Source organism: Amphiura filiformis, chromosome 13, assembly GCF_039555335.1.
Source record: "Amphiura filiformis chromosome 13, Afil_fr2py, whole genome shotgun sequence".
In the NCBI taxonomy this organism is placed as follows: Eukaryota; Metazoa; Echinodermata; class Ophiuroidea; order Amphilepidida; family Amphiuridae; genus Amphiura; species Amphiura filiformis.
Window position 1 is genome coordinate 38,255,975 of NC_092640.1, and position 20,582 is coordinate 38,276,556.

At 36.3% G+C, this 20,582-nt stretch overlaps 1 protein-coding gene across 1 annotated transcript; it reads left to right on the top strand.

Moving 5' to 3' along the window:
* Window positions 1-213: 213 nt before the first annotated feature.
* On the top strand, window positions 214-18,965 carry LOC140168308 (uncharacterized). The gene is made up of 3 exons (XM_072191666.1): window positions 214-299; window positions 9,460-9,521; window positions 10,973-18,965. Exon 3 carries the CDS (start codon window positions 10,986-10,988, stop codon window positions 17,685-17,687), a length of 6,702 nt encoding a protein of 2,233 aa, XP_072047767.1. The 5' UTR covers window positions 214-299; window positions 9,460-9,521; window positions 10,973-10,985; the 3' UTR covers window positions 17,688-18,965.
* The last annotated feature ends 1,617 nt before the right edge of the window (window positions 18,966-20,582 follow it).

The window sequence follows — 20,582 nt, forward strand, 5'->3', positions numbered from 1 at the left end:
AATTATCGTGCAATTTCGCATTCAAGGCAGCAAACAAAATAATTATTTATATTCAATCTATTAATATTCAATTTTGTCGAAATGGTCATAAAGATTTAGTATAAAATCGCGCAAAGAAAAGGCGCGTTTTTATGTGTGTTTAAATGGGACGCTGAATTGGGGGTATGCGCCCTGTAGGTGGCGTGGCATATCATACAAGCTGTGAATAACTATCGTGACCGGAGAGAATTTCAATTGCATAATCTGGTGGAGTGAAAAAAAGTTCCCTATTTTGACAGATTCGCTTATTATGAATACCTGTAAGTAAGAGAAATTGAGTAGGTAAGAAATATGATATATAATTGCCGCTGAAAACAAATTATAAATCGACGGATTGGTGAAATATTTGTTATGAATGATGATGACTTGTATGTTGTTGATCATGTTGATGTTGATCCATTCCATAGACCATATCAGTACGACGGCAACTTCGTGACCTCTTTTGTTCCACAGAAAATTTATACGGGTTGGTCAACACGAGTTACGTAACACAATGTTGAAATTTTAGCCGGCAAACGCGTTTTATCAAAATAGCTCCAGAGAAATGGAAGACACACGGGTCGTATATTGCTAGTCGGGATTATGCACTTTCAGTTTCTCACGCGTTTGAACGGGAATTGGATTGCGTACTTTTTCGATGTCTAGTGAGCAAATTTCTTCAATATTTTGAGAAAATGATGTCAAATTTTCTATTCTATATTGTTTGGTAATAATGTCTTTTGCCAATAGTATGTTTAAAGTTGTAATTTTGTGTTTTTGATCGCAAAGATCGGATATTTTCGTTCCCGATTCAATTCTGAACCCTTCGCAAGGGTGCCGATTTCGACAGAACTTTGACGATAATTTTGCCTTTTGGACACTAAAATGCATACGATCCTTAATTTTGTTTCAACCGAGTCTTAAATTAGCAAGCACAATAAGGTTGGTACCACTTTTATATACATTGATAAAATTTTAAAGAATTTTTTTCAAGTTTCTAACCGGCGCAAATCGTTAAGTGTGTATTTCCCATTGACATCCAAAATGGGAAATACGAGTCTGATGGACATAGGAACGGCGTCCATGAGACTCAGCGAGTCTATATATTGCTCCATTTATGTACCCCACAGATAAGATATCAAACATTTGAAATTGTGTAAACAACAAATAACGTGTAAAAGTTGAGTTAAAGGGCATTTAAGTGATCCACAGCCTCATCCCCCACTTTTCTCAAAAAAAGTTGAGATTTTTATATCACTGGAAACCTCTGGCTACATAATGTTTATGTACAAAATATTTCTTGCAGATTAATTAGTTTAGCAAAAATATTGTCAAATTTGAATTTCGTTCTGGTGCACCAGAACGAAATTACAACGCATTGTCTATGGAGCAGTGTTATACACATAATCATGCATAACTCGCGAACGCAAAATCAGAATCAACTGAAATTTTGGGAATAGGTTTTTTTCGTGGATATCTAATATAAAATAACATTAATAGAGGATGCTAGGATCACGAAATACTCCTTTAAATGGAAAATAAAGAAGCTTGAACATGTCCAAAGTAGCTCGGAAAATGAGAAAAATTGCATGTCACAAACACAAAAATGTTCATATCATCAAGCAAGAAATGGGTGTCATGTTTATAGAATAAAGTTTAAGCTTGCCTGAAAATTTCATGAATTTTGGTTGGGGTATATTCGTAGTCGCATATATTGAACATGTGTTTATCTTTGTGTGTGACTACTGTCACGTGATATATTGTACGGCCAATGTTTTTCCTGCAAAGAAACTTTCGTTGTCAATTGTCCATTGTTGGTTATTTACCTTGAAGATAAGACCCTTCGCACTTGATTATTAGTTTCCTGTTTAAGATTTCGAAAAAGGGATGAGGTGACTTTTAATTATTAATTATGAAGTGGTGTTCCTTTGCGTTTCGTTAGTAAATTTCTAGGACCGTGCATCATTTTGCATTGAAACATTCATAACTTCCAAATTATAGATCCTATCATAGCAAAAGTAAACATTTTCTGAATGGAAAAAGTCCAATCTTTTCCAAAAATGGCATCTAATTTTCAGCAGGGGTAAGTCTAAATATCAGGTTAAAATCCAAATATGCATGAAAAGGTTGTCAAAAAGTAGCACCTCCTCAAGCTCAAAAACATGTAACATCCAAACCATAGCACCTATTTCAAAAACAACCTTATTGCTGCAAAGTAGAGGCAATAGCCCACCCAAAAATGTATACTTTGATAGGGTTACCCCTACTCAGATGTACTTTTTGTCTCGCCTGATAAGGCAGGAGACTATATAATCACTTTTCCGTATGTGTGTATGTATGGGTGGGGGTGCGTGCGTGTGTGTGTGTGTATGTGACAAATTTGGTTAAAGTTTTGGTTAAAGTTTGCCTTCCGCCTATTTTCTCGGAGACTAGGAGTCGCACATTCCTCAAACTTGGTGGGTGGGTGCACCTTGACCCGAGACAGAACCAGTTTGTATTGGTTAGTGGTTCAAGGTCACTGAGGTCATCCAGGGGTCATCTTAGGTCAAATTAGTAAAAACTGTCGTATGGGTATGAAACCTGGTGGATACAGTCAACATTTAAAGCCAAATTTTTGGAAGGTCATTTCGAGGTCACCAGAGGTCATCCGAGGTCAAATTAGTAAAAACTGTTGTATGGGCATGAAACTTGGTAGGTACAGTCAACATTTAAAGCCAAATTTTTGGAAGGTCATTTCGAGGTCACCAGAGGTCATCTGAGGTCAAATTAGTAAAAACTGTCGTATGGGCATGAAACTTGGTGGGTACAGTCAACATTTAAAGCCAAATTTTTGGAAGGTCATTTCGAGGTCACCAGAGGTCATCCGAGGTCAAATTAGTAAAAACTGTTGTATGGGCATGAAACTTGGTAGGTACAGTCAACATTTAAAGCCAAATTTTTGGAAGGTCATTTTGAGGTCACCAGGGGTCATCTGAGGTCAAATTAGTAAAAATTGTCGTATGGGCATGAAACTTGGTGGGTACAGTCAACATTTAAAGCCAAATTTTTGGAGGGTCATTTCGAGGTCACCAGAGGTCATCTGAGGTCAAATTAGTCAAAAAAACTGTCGTATGGGCATGAAACTTGGTGGATACAGTCAACATTTAAAGCCAAATTTTTGGAAGGTCATTTCGAGGTCACCAGAGGTCAAATTGGTAATAACTGTTGTATAGGCATGAAACTTGGTGTGTACAGTCAACAATTAAAGCCAAATTTTTGGAAGATCATTTCGGGGTCACCAGGGGTCATCTGAGGTCAAATTAGTAATAACTGTCATATGAGCATGAAACTTGGTGGGTACAGTCAACATTTAAAGCCAAATTTTTGGAAGATCATTTCGGGGTCACCAGGGGTCATCCGAGGTCAAATTAGTAAAAACTGTCGTATGGGCATGAAACTTGGTGGGTACAGTCAACATTTCAAGCCACATTTTTGGAAGATCATTTCGGGGTCACCAGGGGTCATCTGAGGTCAAATTAGTAAAAACTGTCGTATGGGCATGAAACTTGGTGGGTACAGGCAACATTTAAAGCCAAATTCTTGGGAGATCATTTCGGGATCACCAGGGGTCATCTGAGGTCAAATGAGTAAAAACTGTCGTATTGCCATGAAACTTTGTGGGCAACATTTAGAGCCCAATTTTTGGAAGGTCATTTCGGGTTCACCATGGGTTGTTGCAGGTTCATTTACTTCTATCAAAAGTAATCGCGAAAGCAGGCGGTTGCGAAATTCATTTACTTCTACTGAAAGTAATCGCGAAAGCATGCGGTTGCAAAAGCAGGCGAGACTCGTGGTTCGAGAACCGCCTTGTTTGATACAAGGAATGACATGTTGCAAAATTTTCCATCAAAATTTTAGGAAAATACAAAAATAATACTTGAATTGCTTAAAGGGCCTCTTTATACTAAAATCTTAGAGTACATGTATTCTTATTAAAAACATATAAAAATACTTTGATAATGTTACGCCTAAATAGGGTAGGCCTAAGTCTGTGGTGCGATGTCACGGTACACCGAAACATGCCGACATTAAAAAACGTAAATTTTGTTCAGTTTAAAAAAATTAAAAGAACCAATCTCTTGTGTTGACTTCAAACATGTAAAAACTACAGGTATTAACTACATTGTACAAGTTTAACTCACTTCAGATTCTTCCTAGCAAATAGCAATACTTTTGAGCACTGTTGCTTTTATATACTATCCAGAGAGGTTGTTTCATTAACCAAGCCCTACCAAATTCACCTGAATTTTTATTACTCTTGACACTCTTTAAATAGCTCACATGCAGTGAGCAAATATAATATAAGCAATATAAATGAATATAATATTATCATTTAATATAAATGTGTGCATATTTTTTAAATGTCCAATTTTAAAATTCCAATTATGAATGAGGCTGAGCAAATATTAAATTTTGGTATGTAGCTATTATTTATTTATTTATTTATTTATTTATTTATTTATTTATTTATTTATTTATTTATTTGATAATTAATAATTAAGTTATTAAATAAATTAATTTAATGGCTATTTATATTTATATACAGGCCTGTTAAAATCAATTACAATTGATTTATGGCAGTTAAAAAAACCTGAGATGGTTGTCTTCAGATTTCGGTGCCCCAACAAGATCCGTGTTACCGGTAATTTAAAAAAAATTAATAATTAATTATTTAATTATTAATTAATTAATTAATTAATTAATTAATATAATATAATCATTTAATATAAATGTGTGCACATTTTTTGAAATGTCCAATTTTAAAATTCCAATTATGAATGAGGCTGAGCAAATATTAAATTTTGGTCTGTAGCTATTATTTATTTATTTATTTATTTATTTATTTATTTATTTATTTATTTATTTATTTATTTATTTGATAATTAATAATGAATTTATTAAATAAATTAATTTAATGGCTATTTATATTTATATACAGGCCTGTTAAAATCAATTACAATTGATTTATGGCAGTTAAAAAAACCTGAGATGGTTGTCTTCAGATTTCGGTGTCCCAAGATCAGTGCTCTACGGTGCAAAAACTGATAGAGGAGCCAATGGCTCCTAGCTTTATAAATTTAGGCGCCCAAATTTTGCTCCCAAGTAAAAAAACTGAGGCGCCAACTCCAACTTTTCTCGAAGTCATTCTGCCACAATGTTTATATCTATGTTCAATTTTAAGGGGGTTTCCCTGTCACAGCCACATGTTGAATGAATCATAGCTGCTGTACTCAATCAACATACTCCATACACAGCATGTACAGTGTAGGCCTATAGATATGTTTTCCAGAAAGTCCCCATTGAGATGTCATGCTATTTATAGCCGTACATTTGTACTATTGAACACTACATTATTTACACGTTTTGCATTTGCTGGCGAATAAAAGCTTCAACAGTTGGTCGCCATTGGCGCCAAGGATTGAAGGCTTAGTCGCATCAGAAAAAATCTAGTCGCCAATGCGCCTAAATTGGTCGCACCGTACAGCACTGCCCAAGATCCGTGTTACCGGTGATTTAAAAAAATAAATTAATAATTAATTAAATTAAATTATTAATTAATTAATTAATTAATAATTAATTATTTAATTAAATTATCACAAAACAAATAGATCTTTAGTATAAAAGTAGAGATTTCAAGACTTCATTCATTGTTGTAATGTAGAAAACCATGATGAACTGATGAGTGCTCGTTTCTCCCATAGACTTTACATGGGGATACGGCAGTTTCCCAATTTTGCACCACCCGGCGTCCTCGTTTACTTTTAAATTAATTAAATCTTTTTTATTTCAAGTCTCAGAACATCAAATTTGGTACCAAATTAAAGAGTACATTCTAGGCCTTTAGGCAGTATCTTATTTAAAGACTTTATTCATTGTTGTAATATAGAAAAACCTTGATGAGCAGAGTGCTTATTTCTCCCATAGACTTTACATGGTGCCGTATCCCAATTCCGTATCCCAATTGCACCACCCTGTGTCTTTGCTTACTTAATTACTTACAACTTTTTAATTAAAAACCTCAGAATATTAAGTTTGGTATCAAATTAAGGAGTACACTATAGGCTTTAAAATGAATGCAAATTTGATGGCATTAGAAATGATTAAAGGTGCTTGCTTATTACAAATAAGTCATTTTTTACTAAAATATGAAACAACACCACCCTATATTGAGTACACCAGTTCACAACACACGGCCAAATAAGTGAAGGTGGATCGTGGAGTTGTACTCTTTGTTCATTCATCATTATTGTTGATATTATTTAAGTCAGAAAATGGCAAGTAGAAGTAGTTGAAAGTTATTTTAAAGGAGAAAATTAGAAATAAAAATAAAATAATTAATTATTTTCAGATTTTCAATTTTGGACGCGGGAGGTAAACAGGAAACTAATAATCAAGTGCGAAGGGCCTAATACTCCCAACGTTCAAACAATTTTAAAGTCAGCATAAAGGTTTGTGTTACATTATTTGGACGGCGTTAATTGTTGTTTATTCGCGGTGCCCCACTATGGAATACAGCCGACAAATTCCGTTTAAAGGAGGATTTTGTGATCCTAGCATTCCCTTTTTATGCCATATCCTCGAAAAAAGCTTATTCCAAAAATTTCAGTTGATTCGAACAGAGTTATGCATGATTATGTGTATTACACTGCTCCATAGGCCACTGTAGTGATTTCGTTCTGGTATACTAACTAAATTCAAATTTGATGATATTTACGCTTTAGAAATAGCAGTGGGCTATACAGAGGTGAAAACTACTTTTTTTGTCATATGATTTTCTAAACAGTTTTTATTTATTCCTTTTACCCTATCTCAATATGAAATGACAAAATTTTTGGCCTGGTGTACAGAAAAAAGTGTGCAGCGCCCTCTTGTGTCACCATACCTTATCATTGTTGAGGGAGTGGATTCGAATACAAAATCCTTCAAAGTAGTCCTTTTTTGGCATGTTGCTATGATTTTGGTGTCTAAATATATGTAAATGAGCTCAAAATACCTAATTTTGGAAATTGCATAAAAATTGGACATTGCGTTTTCTTAAAAATTGACATTTTGGGTCAAAATTGAGCATGAGGGCGCATTTCATAGAGAAGAAAGAAAGGAAGGTTTTATTTCAAACTCTAATGGTGACCCGCAGGTCAAATTGCTAGAATTGTACATTAAACGCAACTAAACAGACACAATGCAATTTGCAGGCAGCAGCTTAGTCAGCGCCCATATTGCAACATTGAAACAAACAACTATACAAACATCCAATGCAACCCAACCCCATCCCCCAGTAGGCAATGAGGATAAAGTGCCTTGCCCAAGGACACAACACGTTGCCACGAGCGGGCTCGAACTCACAACCTATGTATATGAGTCGGGCGCCTTATCCACTCGGCCACACGTGCTCCCACGATGCTTTCATGATCTTTCGAAAGTTAACGTCCATTCGCTGTCATTTTAAGTTAATAGCTACATGTATGAAGATGATCATTAGTTCAAACTGCTCAAGAAATTTGAGCATTTTATCACAATTAGTTTGTCCGTAGCACTCGTTTGAATGTTCCTTCAATACTGCTATACAAACACATGGGGGTCAACCACCTTTTATCATGTACAATCCAATGGTAGCATCCAAATGAACGTTCTGATGAGCGTTATGGACAAACTACTTACGCTAAAAATCTCAAATTTCTCGAGCAGATCAAACTTCGGTATATCTTCATAACATTAAAATACCGAAAGGAGAGAAATTTGCACAAAATCTTGAAAAGCGCCCTCACGCTCAATTTTGTCCCAAAACGGAATGTCCAATTTTCATGAAACTTTCAAAATTAGGTATCTTTAGCTCATTTACATATATTTAGACACCAAAATCATAGCAATATGCCAGAAAAAGAGTACTATGAAGAATTTTGTACTCAAATCCACTCCTCCACAAAGATAAGGTATGGTGACACAAGCTGAGATAGGTTATATAGAACAACAAAAAAACTGTTTAGAAAATAAAACTAACTAACCCACTCCTATTAGAAACGAATTAATCTGCCAGAAATTGTTGGTATAAACATTATGTAGCCAGAGGTTTCCAGTGGCAGTGGTATAAAAATTTCGATTTTTTTTTTGTTGGTGAAAAGTGGGGGATCGATGAGGCTGTGGATCACAAAATGTATGTGTGTATTCTTGACAAGACACATCAACTGAATTAGAATTCCAATTGAATGAACACAGCTTTCAACATCGATCCAACCACGATCATATCGCATATATATTTCAAACCACAATGCAAATACACGACCTTGTATACGATGCTATTAATCACGATTCACTTCAGCGTTACTCACAAACAGTGAGTTATTGATGTTCTTAGGTACGCACATACGTGTATGTCATATTACGGTATATTATGACATTTTGTATTCGTTGAGATATTCGGTCGAAAAGTTTGTTTCTCCATTGAATTTGTGTAGAACGGCACCACTCGCTATCGGGGAAATGTACGTAACCATTCCCCACCGTAGAATGATTAACATCCGTATGATAAAGGACACGCAGGTGGGGGGTGTTCGGTCCTCACTATTTACATGCTACTAATGGTCTGACATGTGTCATGGTGGGACCCCAAACTAGTGGAGTGCTACATTTTTCTCTCCTTTTTCAGATTTAACTTGTTGTTACAGAGCTATTCTTCGTCAAATTGCATACAGTTTTGGCTTGATTATTGTACTTTTCAAATATATTTCACAATGTGAAATTATCATAAATTGTTTAATTTGTGAAAAATATGAAAATGTTATCCTTGAGGATAAGCAGTAGAGGATAAAGTGGAAGAGGAGTATATGTGCAATCTCTATGACAAATGTTGCGGCAACATCCAACATGATATCTTTTAGAATTTTAAAATCTCTTTGAGATATATGCACCAAAATGGTTGAAAAATGCTCAATTAAAAAAATGTAAAAAAGCCAGATTTTCACCCAAATTTGTGTTAAAGGCTTAATGTACGATTTCCTTCCAATTTTAAATTTGTCATTATATACTCAAAATGCTGAAATAATGCTAGTAATAATTATCTGGAATGGTTTCTGTCCATTTTCAGCTGAAATAACGAGGTAAACACTGCTTGTTATTTTGGCCATTTAACACACAGTTCTATAGGAGGACATAAAGTCATAATTCTTGTATTTATGTCGAACTTTGCTCTGTTTACCTACAAACACAACAAATTTGGCTGATTCCATTTAGGTGTAAGTTGTGACATGTGTAAACATTACAAATAAGCCAAAAAATCAGGTTTGAAAAAAAACACACCAAATTCATACTATAAGGTCGTACATTATGACTTTAAGTGCCCCCCTGGTGTCTTGAAAGTGTTTTTGAAAGTGAAGTGTGTTTGTTTTTCTTTTCTTTTCAACTCAGGTATTGAGTTGTGCTTTGTCATAGGTATATTTCACAGTCATCTATACATCATTATGTTGAAGGTAGGTTGCAAGTTTTTTCTGTTACAGGGTGATAGTCCAAAGTGTCATTCACAATAAAAAGTATTATAAACTCTAATACTCAAATCTATACTTCACCCTAACTCTAATAACAGGTTTGCCCTAATGTAAACCATAAACCTAACCCTGGCTCTATTACTCTAAACCTATCCCTGGCTCTAAGCCTAACTCTAAACCTAAACCCTAGCCTAACCTTATCCTTTACCCTAATGCTATTAAACCCTAATCATGACCACCACCTTAACTAAAGCCCTTACCCTGACATCTAAACTTACAATGCCCTGCACCTAACTTGAACCATTTGTTAAACTATAATGACCCTTTGGACCACATGTGTATATAAATGGGCTGTTCCCAGTTTTTCAATCTAAAGATCATCATCAGTGGACCATGATAGTCCCAACTAGCTAATGCTTTTATTCAATCAGGAGTTGTGTCAAAAGGGTGTTCCTTCCAGCTGTGTTTAACAACTCAAAAGAAGAAAAATATGTGGGGGGGGGGGGCTCCGTGAAGGTAAAATACATTGTATACAGTATTTACAATTTTTTTTAAAAGGTGCTGATAACTACGCTCCTGATGGGTATCAATTATTGATTGGGTGTTTCGTGAAAAAAGGAGAACAAAGTGGCTATGCTTCAATGGTTCAGTTACATTCCATCACAATACAACTGCCCTTTTCAGATTGTTTTCGAATTAAAATAACAACACAACAAAACTATAAATTGGATGATTATGTAACAGAATTTTAATTAGGGAACAACTCAAAAGTTCGATGAAGCCCTATAAACGAAAGTCCTTTCGTTAAGGAGGGAGGGAGGTCAAAAAGTCCAATTACGTTTGTAAAGAAGTAGTTAAAACATCGGTCAAAGTTAATCTTTATTTAAGGATTTAATATATAATTGTAAAATTTTAGTATTTTCTGAAGTACAATATTGACATTTTACAGTGGTTGCTTCAGTACTCGTAACCTGCAACTTGTAGGTTCATTTTTTAAAGCAGCTGTACCACACTTTGATTTTTTTTATTTGAAAATCCAGCAAGTCATAATTTTTATGAAGAAAAATATTTCAAAATAAAATAATATTATTGTTTCATGATCAATATCCTAGCTATGTCGCACCCCTCCACAACCCATCGACCATAGCGACGGCCCTGTGCCCAATGAATACGGGTTGGAATTTTCGATATTTGACACATATGTTAGAGGGTAGGGGGGAGGGGTTAGCCTTCTAACGAAAGGACTTTCGTTTATAGGGCTTCATCAAACTTTTGGGTTGTTCCCTTATGTGCAGTTTATAGCGGACATAATTGAATGGAAGAGGCTTACTTAGGCAGAGGATTAGGTGTCCTGTCACCCTGTGCAGTTAAAGTCAAGTAAGTCAAGACAGTTTATATGACAAGCACCCAACTGTTATTGTTTTTCTCTATTTCAGGATCGTCTGTTTTATGCTTGTTGAACCAATCGGGACAATGAAGTCTCTCAAAACTTTCCGTTGTCCATTCTGCCATCGGTACTATCATAACTTTGACTACTTCCAGAGACATAAGAAAAGACACAAAACTGTGTTCCTCAAGGGGACGTTAAAGAATAATCGAAAATGTTTGAAGAACAGTGTAACTGCTTTCTCCTCTAGCATATTGCCATATCGTGATGATTCACAGAAGAAATCCCATGAAAGATGCTCTTCGCATAAATGTTATTATTGCTCAGTTACTGTTGATGATGAGCACAGCTTGCAGATTCACCTTATCTCTGAGCATTGCTGCATGTATTGTCGGTTGTATCTACCAAGGGATCAGCTGAAGTCCCACATGAATGAGCACCATAGATGCGAACACTGTAAGAATATATTCGATATTTCAAGTCTGGAAAGTCACATAGATTCTGTACACAAATGTAATTTATGCATTAATGAATTTTTTCCAAACTCAACTCTTCATCTTACCACTGACCACCACATCCAGTTGGAGTATAAACCCGAGTATTATGAACGCAATTGCAAAACCTGCAAGATTATGTTTCCCACGCATTGTTCCCGAAATTGGCATTATCTGAAATGGCATAATGCTGATTTTAAGCATAGGTATGCTTGCGGAAGACGAGATCACAACATTGAAACAGATAATTGCTACATTGAATTGGATAGCAATATTGAAATAGGTACTATACAAGAGCTTTTGGATCACGAGTTGCGATATATGCACTGTGTGTTATGTAAAACAAGATTTAAGTCACAGGAAGATATCAAAACTCACTGGCTTGATAGAGAGAAAGATGGTGTGCCAGAATATAATGATGCAATTTCTTTCTCAGATTTAAGACAACATATCAACTTAAAACATAGTGGGGATATAGAAAAAATAAATAGCTGGACCACACCTCCATGTAACACTCCATGTGAGGATTGCCATTGTAATTTGAATACTATCGCAGTATCAAAAATTCATGTGCACAGCAAACAACGTTGTTCTTACTGCAGAGACACATTTGACTGTAACTTTTCCTTATTCCAACACATTGAATTGGAACACTCATGCAAAATTTGTCATCGGCATTTTTCCTCAGAAGCCATGAAATACCACCTTGAATCGGATCACTACTGTTCACTTTGTCAAAGCCATTACTCTGATCTACGAGCTCACAAGTTAACCCCACACAAATGTCCTTTTTGTATTGATGCAACTCTAACGAATCATGACGAAATCAGATGTCATTTGAATAAATCGCACAGGTGCACCTACTGCTCAAACTTGATTCCAGAAGTGCTAGAGCAACATCACTTTGAGTTTGAACATCCTTGCTGCAGGTTCTGTAATCAGCATTTTTACATCAAAGATTTTGAGAGTCACTGTGTCTCAGTGCATCCGTGTCCGTTCTGCAGTGAGAATGTTGCATATGCGGAATTACCAGCTCATTTAGAGTTTGCACACAAGTGCTCTTACTGCAGCGAATTGCACAATGCAAAGCAGATGATATTGCACATTGCTGAAGAGCATAAGTGTAGAATCTGTCTCAAGTATTTTTCCAAAGAGGACTTCAGAGTGCACAAAAACATATTCCACAAATGTCCATGCTGTGATGATGGTATCAATTATTCTAGCTTCGAAAATCACATGGACTCAAAACACAGGTGTGGATACTGCTGCTTGTTTTTTCAGGGAAATATATCGGAACATCTTTCAAAGTGTAACAATTGCTGCAAGTGCCTGATATGTGATCATGTATTCATAGACAAAACAAGTATGTTAGCACATGTCAATTTAACTCATAGACAATCTCTTAGTACAGAACAACTTGAAGAGGTGAAAAAGACATTGGGGCCACAGCTATCCATATGCAATGGCTGCTGCTTCATACTATCTGATTCAGAATGCAAGATGAACTTCCACCGCTTCTCCCCTACTTGCAGGGCTCGAGTTTACTTTGAAAAGGTGAAATGTGCAAATTGTGAAACTGTCTTTGAAACCGGGAATATAACAAGAAGTGAAACCATACACAAGATCAAACTTCATGAGAATATGAAAGGACACTGCGCTTTCAGTAGGACTTGTAGAATACACAATGTAGCAGCCGATCTTATGGAGCATGCAAAGAACAGGGAACAGGGGGGCTTCTTCAATCCACAGCTAGCCTGGTCACGTTGCAAGCATTGCAACGGTAAATTTAGGGAAAAATATCAATTAGGAAGTCATCTAATACAGAGGCATGAATGGCCCTGTCCAGATTGTAAGCTGACTTTCAAATGGGTTCAAGAATTGAAGCAACACAGAGAGATTATTCACATGTGTACGATTTGTGATGAGGAACTGTGTTCCAAAGAGACAAAAGAGAAGCATATGCAGAAGAAACACAAATCTATGATTGGAGTAGAAGAAAGTGATACAAAACTAAGCAAATGTGGCTTTTGTAGCAAAGATCTTACACACAAAACCTTGATGAACCACTGTTCATCGGAGCACAAGTGCCATCACTGTAACATATACTATGGATTGGGGGAGTTGCAAAGGCACATTAAGTTGAAACATCAATGTCCGTACTGTCGACTTGAATTTGGGAATTTGTTTATGCACATGGTTTCAGAACACAAATGCTGGTATTGTGCCCGGTGTTTCCAGGCAAAAGAATTTCTCTTGGCTCACGTATTTTCAGAACACTTGTGCTATAACTGTTGTTTAAATCTTAGACACAATGATTCAGATGAGAGTATTGTTTTAATACTAGAATCAAAAGTATCATACAAATGTTCACATTGTCTTGCTTATTTTCCAGAATCCCTGATTAGGTGTTTTGTTAACTCAAAACCAATATGCGACTTTTGTGTAGAAGTTCTCAGTCGTTCTTACAACAGAATTCAAGGTAAGGTGAGGTGTGAATATGCTGATTGCCCTGTAGTCATTGCTGAGGATCAACTTGTGGAACATAAAAGAGTGGTTCATAAGTGTGCAGATTGCCCAAAGTTTTTCTCCTGTGAAGAAAAGCGTAGGACACATTTTCAGATGCAGCATACCCTGAAACCCCAGCAATATATGGCATTGCAAGATTCAACAGGACATAAGCGTTTAAAGTTACTTGATAGTTTGCAATTGGAGGGTCACTCAAAAGGTTTGAAGAAGTACCCAGTGAACAAAGTAGTCTGTCCAAATCCAGCAGGAATGCGAGCTCGTCACAATCCAGTCCATCCAGTTCAGTTAGCAAAAGCTGAATCGCTCTCAAAAATAGTTTGTCAGTCGATCTCTCCAGTTTCTATCAATTCTGGGCACCAAACAGTGCATCCGCTACCAGGAGTTCTTCAGAATCAATTACAGCAATCTGTCAGTCAGAAACCAGAAGTAAAGCAAGTTCTTCAATGTACAGTTCACCAATCAGTCTCTACAGCTCCAAGGAATTATGTGCAGCAGTCTTTGAATCTAGCACCAGGAATTCATCATAATCCATTTCCATTGCAGCAATCTGTCAGTCAGAAACCAGAAGTAAAGCAAGTTCTTCAACGTTCAGTTCACCAATCAGTCTCTACAGCTCCAAGGAATTCTGTGCAGCAGTCTTTGAATCTAGCACCAGGAATTCATCAGAATCCATTTCCATTGCAGCAATGTGTCAGTCAGAAACCAGAAGTAAAGCAAGTTCTTCAACGTTCAGTTCACCAATCAGTCTCTACAGCTCCAAGGAATTCTGTGCAGCAGTCTTTGAATCTAGCACCAGGAATTCATCAGAATCCATTTCCATTGCAGCAATTAAGTATACAGAAACCAGAAGTAAAGAAAGTTGTTCAAGGTACAATTCACCAATCTGTCTCTCCAGATCTCAGGAATTATGTTCAACAGTCTGTTAATTTGTCACCAGGAGTTTTTCAGAATCCATTGCAGCAATCAGACTGTCAGACACCAAAAGTAAAGCAAGTTCAAGGTACAGTGCATCAATCAACCTCTCCATTTTTTAAGAATTCTGAGCACCAGTCTTTGAAATTGCAATTAGTAACGAATCCTGTTCTTCAGATTCCATTGCAAGAACCAGCAAATCAACAACCACCAAATGCTGTAACTTGCCAGAGTATAAATCGGCAGTCAGACTTTCTAGTTTTTCTGAATACCACGCACCAATCTTTTAATCTACAAAAAGTATTAAATCCAGTTCTTCAGAGTCCAATGCAACAGTTAGCTAAGCAGCAACCATCAGTAGCTGGAACTATTCAGAGTACAGATCGGCAGTTAGACATTCCTGTTTCTCAGAATTCTATGTATCAATCGTTGAATCTGCAACGAATGGATTCAGTTTTCCAGACTCCATTGCCACGATTAGTCAGTGTGAATCCTGTTCAGAAAGTAGGCAGAGAAAATCCAGTTACGAATACAATTATTCAGCAGCCACTGCAGCAACCAGTGCGTCACAATCTTCAACAAGGAGTAGATGCAGTTTTACAGAGTCCAGTGCAACAATCTGCCAGGCAACAAGCAGTGATAGATTCAACTCTTCAGAACACCGTTGCACAATCAGATTGTTTAGTTTCTCAGAATGCTATAGACCATTCTTTGGATCTGCAACCAGGAGGAAATTCAGTTCTTCAGAGTCTGTTACGTCAATCTGCCAATAAAGTTATTCAGCAGGTGGTCCAGCAATCAGCTCGCTCAAATTCAGATCGCCAATCATGTTATAATATGAAGCCATCAGTAAATCTAGTCCCCCAGAGTCCTGTTCACAAAACATTGAAAGCAATTCTTCAGAATCCATTGCAGCAAACTGCCAAGCAGCAATCAACAATTCCTATAACTCGTCCAAGTACAGTTTCACAATCAGACTTTCCACCAGTTCCTCAAAAGTTCATACACCAATCTGCAAACCAGCAAGCAGGGGTGAATCTGGGTATTCAAAATCCAGTACTGCAATTATTAAATCGGAATCCAGTTCATAAAACAGGCGGAGAAAAACAAGCAGGGCTTCCAGTCTTCCTGATTCCAGTTGATATATCCATAAAAGAGAAAGGAGATGAGAAGGTGGTGCTACTGAGTTCAGGGAAGCAATCAGTCAGTCAGATATCAGGTCACTTGTCAACAACATGTAGTCAGAACACAATAGCAAAGCCATGGCCTGCCCAACTGACTCAAATTCATGGATCAGGAAAAGGGGAACTAGCTTTGAATGCAGATCTACAAGGTTCAAGGCAGCTATCAGCTAGTCAGATACCAGATCACCAATCACATAGCCAGAACTCAGCAGTGAGTCCATGGCCAGTCCCACTGACTCAAGTTCATGGATCAGTCAATGAGAAAGTAGCTGTGAATTCAGTTCTACAGAATACATTGCAGCAATCAGTCAGTCACATGCCAGATCATCAATCACCTAGTCAGGATTCCACAGTGAGTCCATGGCCAGTCCGACTGACTCAAGTTCATGGATCAGTCAATGAGAAATTAGCTGTGAATTCAGTTCTACAGAATACATTGCAGCAATCAGTCAGTCACATGCCAGATCATCAATCACCTAGTCAGGATTCGACAGTGAGTCCATGGCCAGTCCGACTGACTCAAGTTCATGGATCAGTCAATGAGAAAGTAGCTGTGAATTCAGTTCTACAAAATACATTGCAGCAATCAGTCAGTCACATGCCAGATCATCAATCACCTAGTCAGGATTCGACAGTGAGTCCATGGCCAGTCCGGCTGACTCAAGTTCAAGGAACAGTCAAAGAGAAAGAAACTGTGAATGCGGGTCTATTGAGTTCTATCAGGCAGAATCCAGTTCAACAGATTGACAGAGGAAAACCAGTTGTGAATAAAAATGTTCAGCAATCAGTGAGTCGGATTACAGCTCGCCCATCTCTTAATAAAAACCCACAAGTGAACCCAATGGCAATTCGACTGAATAATGCAGTTCTACATGGTCCAGCACAGCAGTCAGCCAGTCAGAAAGTACAGAGTCGAGATCAACCTCCTATCAAAGAAAAAGCATCTCAGAATACAGTACGTCTGAAGACAGTTCAGCATTCACTCTGTCATAATCCGGATCACCAAGCAGTACAGGAGAAACCAGTCGTCAATTCAGATCTTCAGCAACCTTCAGTGAATCAGAAAGCACCAGTGGATCCAGTTGTCAAGAATTCAGGTGACCAAACAATACAAGGGAAACCAGTTGTAAATACCGATCTTCGGCAACCTTCAGTGAATCGGAAAGCAACATTGAGCCTTGTTGTTGAGAAGTCCTGTGACCAAATAGTCCAAGGGAAAACGCTTATGAAGACAGTGGTTCTGGTTGTAAAGTATCCAGGCGACTGCCAAGCAGTCAATTTTAAGCAGAAGTTACTCGATGTACCTGCTTTAATTTCAGGTCTTGAGAAGAAAATAGATCAGCATTTCAAGAAGGCATCATTATATTTTAAATGTGGGAGAATAGATTGCAACATAATTGTAAAAACAAAGTGTCAACTCATGTGGCATTTACAAAGAAAGCACAGTGTTCATTTTATCGTCAAATGTGGATATTGCAATGAAGAGTTATTCACTGAAGGTGATATGGTTAAACATGAGTTGTTGAAACAACATTGCATTTATTGCAAGGAAGCCTTTGACTGCAAACAGGAGCTAATGGCCCATTGGGGAGACAGACAAAAAGTCGTAAAGAATGACTTATCAAAGGCTACAGTCTGTCTACTCTGAAGTACAAAGTACTGACGCGGCCGCACACATCGTGCCGACTTTGAAGGCATGTTTACCTGCAGCAGAGACGCAGCACTGTTTACCCGCTGTATATGCGCGTGTTGCTTCTTTGTACTTCAGAGTGGACAGACTGTAGGAAGATTTAATGGCTGTCAAAATCAAGCTATTCACCGGCAAATCCATAAACAAATCAGTTTTGGAAAGTGAATCTCTGGAACTAAATGCATGCCGCAAAATACCAAGACAGTATCCGCAAAGAGTGACGTGTCTTTTGTTGTAGACCAATATGCACTTTAATGTGACCAGCTTTAACAAAACCTGGAACAAGTCGCCAGGCATGTTTTTGAGTTATAAGCCTTTAAAGATGACATTCCCATAAAAAAAAATCAGATTTCGAATTCTTAATTTCATAGTATTTGACCTTGCAACTGAGTGGACTTTCAAATCCTTGAAAGTACTTAAAAAAGAGGTTCATTTAATCAATAATTGACAGTTGAACTAGGATAATCCCTATTCAACTCTGTGAAAAGCAGAAAACCAATTGAGCACATTACTCAGATGAGCAATTCAGCAAAAATAGCAAGGTATCATTTACAAAATTATGAAAATCTTGAAAAGTATTGATGCTATGTATGTAATTTTGGTATCATTTTGAAGCTTATTGTCCCGTGCTTATATTTTTATTCAAATCATGAAATGTCAAAAATGCGGCTTGTTTCTGTTTTGTTTTTTCAGGACGGGTCACATATATTATAAGGGGCGCAACACCCCACCAACCTCTGTATAAACCCACCTTTGTATAAAGGTATGCATTTAAAAAATCCCGATATGGGCGGCGAAAATACCTGGATACGAGTTTAATGTATGTATGTTGAACTATTATAATTATAAGAACTCTTTATCCTATCTTTTTAGGCTTGTAAATATTGTATTAGTTCTTGCTTAGGGTTAGTTAATAACAGACAACCATTAAGATTGTCAAAAATCAGACAATAATTATAATATTTACAAACAACAGTTTTAAATTATGCTATTAAGGGATCTGGAATGAGCGTTTTGAGCGTTTCAACAGTATTTTTTGTGGGACATGAGAGCACATCAGACATATCGAATTGCATTCTGAATACGAAGAATGTCTTCCTGATATCAAATAATTTTCATTTTTGAAATTCACGATATACTACAAATTTTATGACAAAATATTAAAATTTGATATTTTTTACATTTTAGATATATAACAGTCCTCGAAGTAAATTTTATAAATCTAATGATATATATTTTAAAGTGTATGTAGCTGGGAGGAAAAGCCGACGATCAATTGAAAATTTTGACCTTTCATATTGAAGATATGGATTTTTCCCCCAAAGACCTAATTTTTTTTGGTGTTTTGGGAAAAAAATCCATATCTTCAATACGAAAGGTCAAAATTTTTAATTGATCGTCGGCTTTTCATCCCACCTACATACACTTTAAGTATAAATCATCCGATTTATAAAGTTTACTTTGAGTACTGTTACATTGTAAATATAAAAAATATCAATTTTTAATCATTTGCCATAAAATGTGTATTACATTGTGAATTTCAAAAATGGACATTCTTCGTATTCAGAATGCAATTCGATATGTCTGATGTGCTCTAATGTCCCACAATAAATACTGTCCAAACGTTCATACCCCATCCCTTAAGATTGTCAAAAATCAGACAATAATAATTATAATATTTACAAACAACAGTTTTAAATTATGCTATTAAGACAGATATTTTGTTGAGTGTGTACTGCACATTTGTGATTACACAAAATATGTAAGGCCTATGTATAGATATTATAAATTCTATATTGATTTTAATTGTTTTCAGTGATGTTGAAACTGTTGGTATTTGTATTGGAATAACACAGATGGTATTTGTTGTAAATAATTGTTTGGTAAACTTTAAGCCATAGAACTGGAAGAATGATTATTTCTCAGAAAGACGTCTATAAACCCAAATTTCACTTAGCAAATATGTCTTCCATGAATTTTTTGCATTATTGCGTACATTGAGAAAAATTCCCTCAAAATTCCAACAAGTAAAACAGTTTTGAATTATGTTATTAAAAGACATTTGGAGATATTTTGATGAGTAGAGCAACACACAAAATATGTACGGCCTCTGTATAGAGATTATAAAATATCTATTTATTTTAAATTCTTTTCAGTGATGTTGAAACTGTTGGTATTTGTATTGAAGTATAACATAGATGGTATTTGATGTAAATAATTGTTTCAATGTAAGCTTTAAACCAGGGAATTTGAAAAATATTTATTCCTCAGGAAGATATACATGTATTTATAAACCCAATGTTCGCTTCAAGATTGCAAGTGTCTTCCATAAATGTCTTGTAATATTTCTTACATTGGGAAAAAATTCCCTCCAAATCTCAACAAATAAATAGTTTTAAATTATACTATTCGTATATTTTGAGATAGTGTGATGAGTATACTGCACATTTTATGATTACAAAAATATGTACGGTCGATGTATATGATCCTGTGTCATATACTGGGGTACCCAAAAAGGTGGTTTTGTTACATTTTGATGTGCAGCTTGTACTTCAAAACAGTGTCGCTTGAGTATTCCTTCACTGAGAAGATTCAATTAGGTCTTAAATTGAGGCTAATTTATTCCATATTACTCATGGTTTTATCCTGTTTTAAGATAATTTTTAATTATTTTCTTATAACGTTTGGCATGAAATGTGCCAAGGGTGGTTGAAGATTAGGAGGAGGGATTCGTATTGTAAATTTGATCTAAACCCCCCATTAAAATTTGAATCTAGTAAAAAATGTCTAAATGAACTCCCAGACATCTAAACCAAGTAAATAAATACAGAACTTCATTTAAAAGACTAGTAC

Coding starts and splice junctions, on each gene's coding strand:
- LOC140168308 (XM_072191666.1), top strand. CDS start 10,986: ATGCTTGTTGAACCAATCGGGACAATGAAGTCTCTCAAAACTTTCCGT.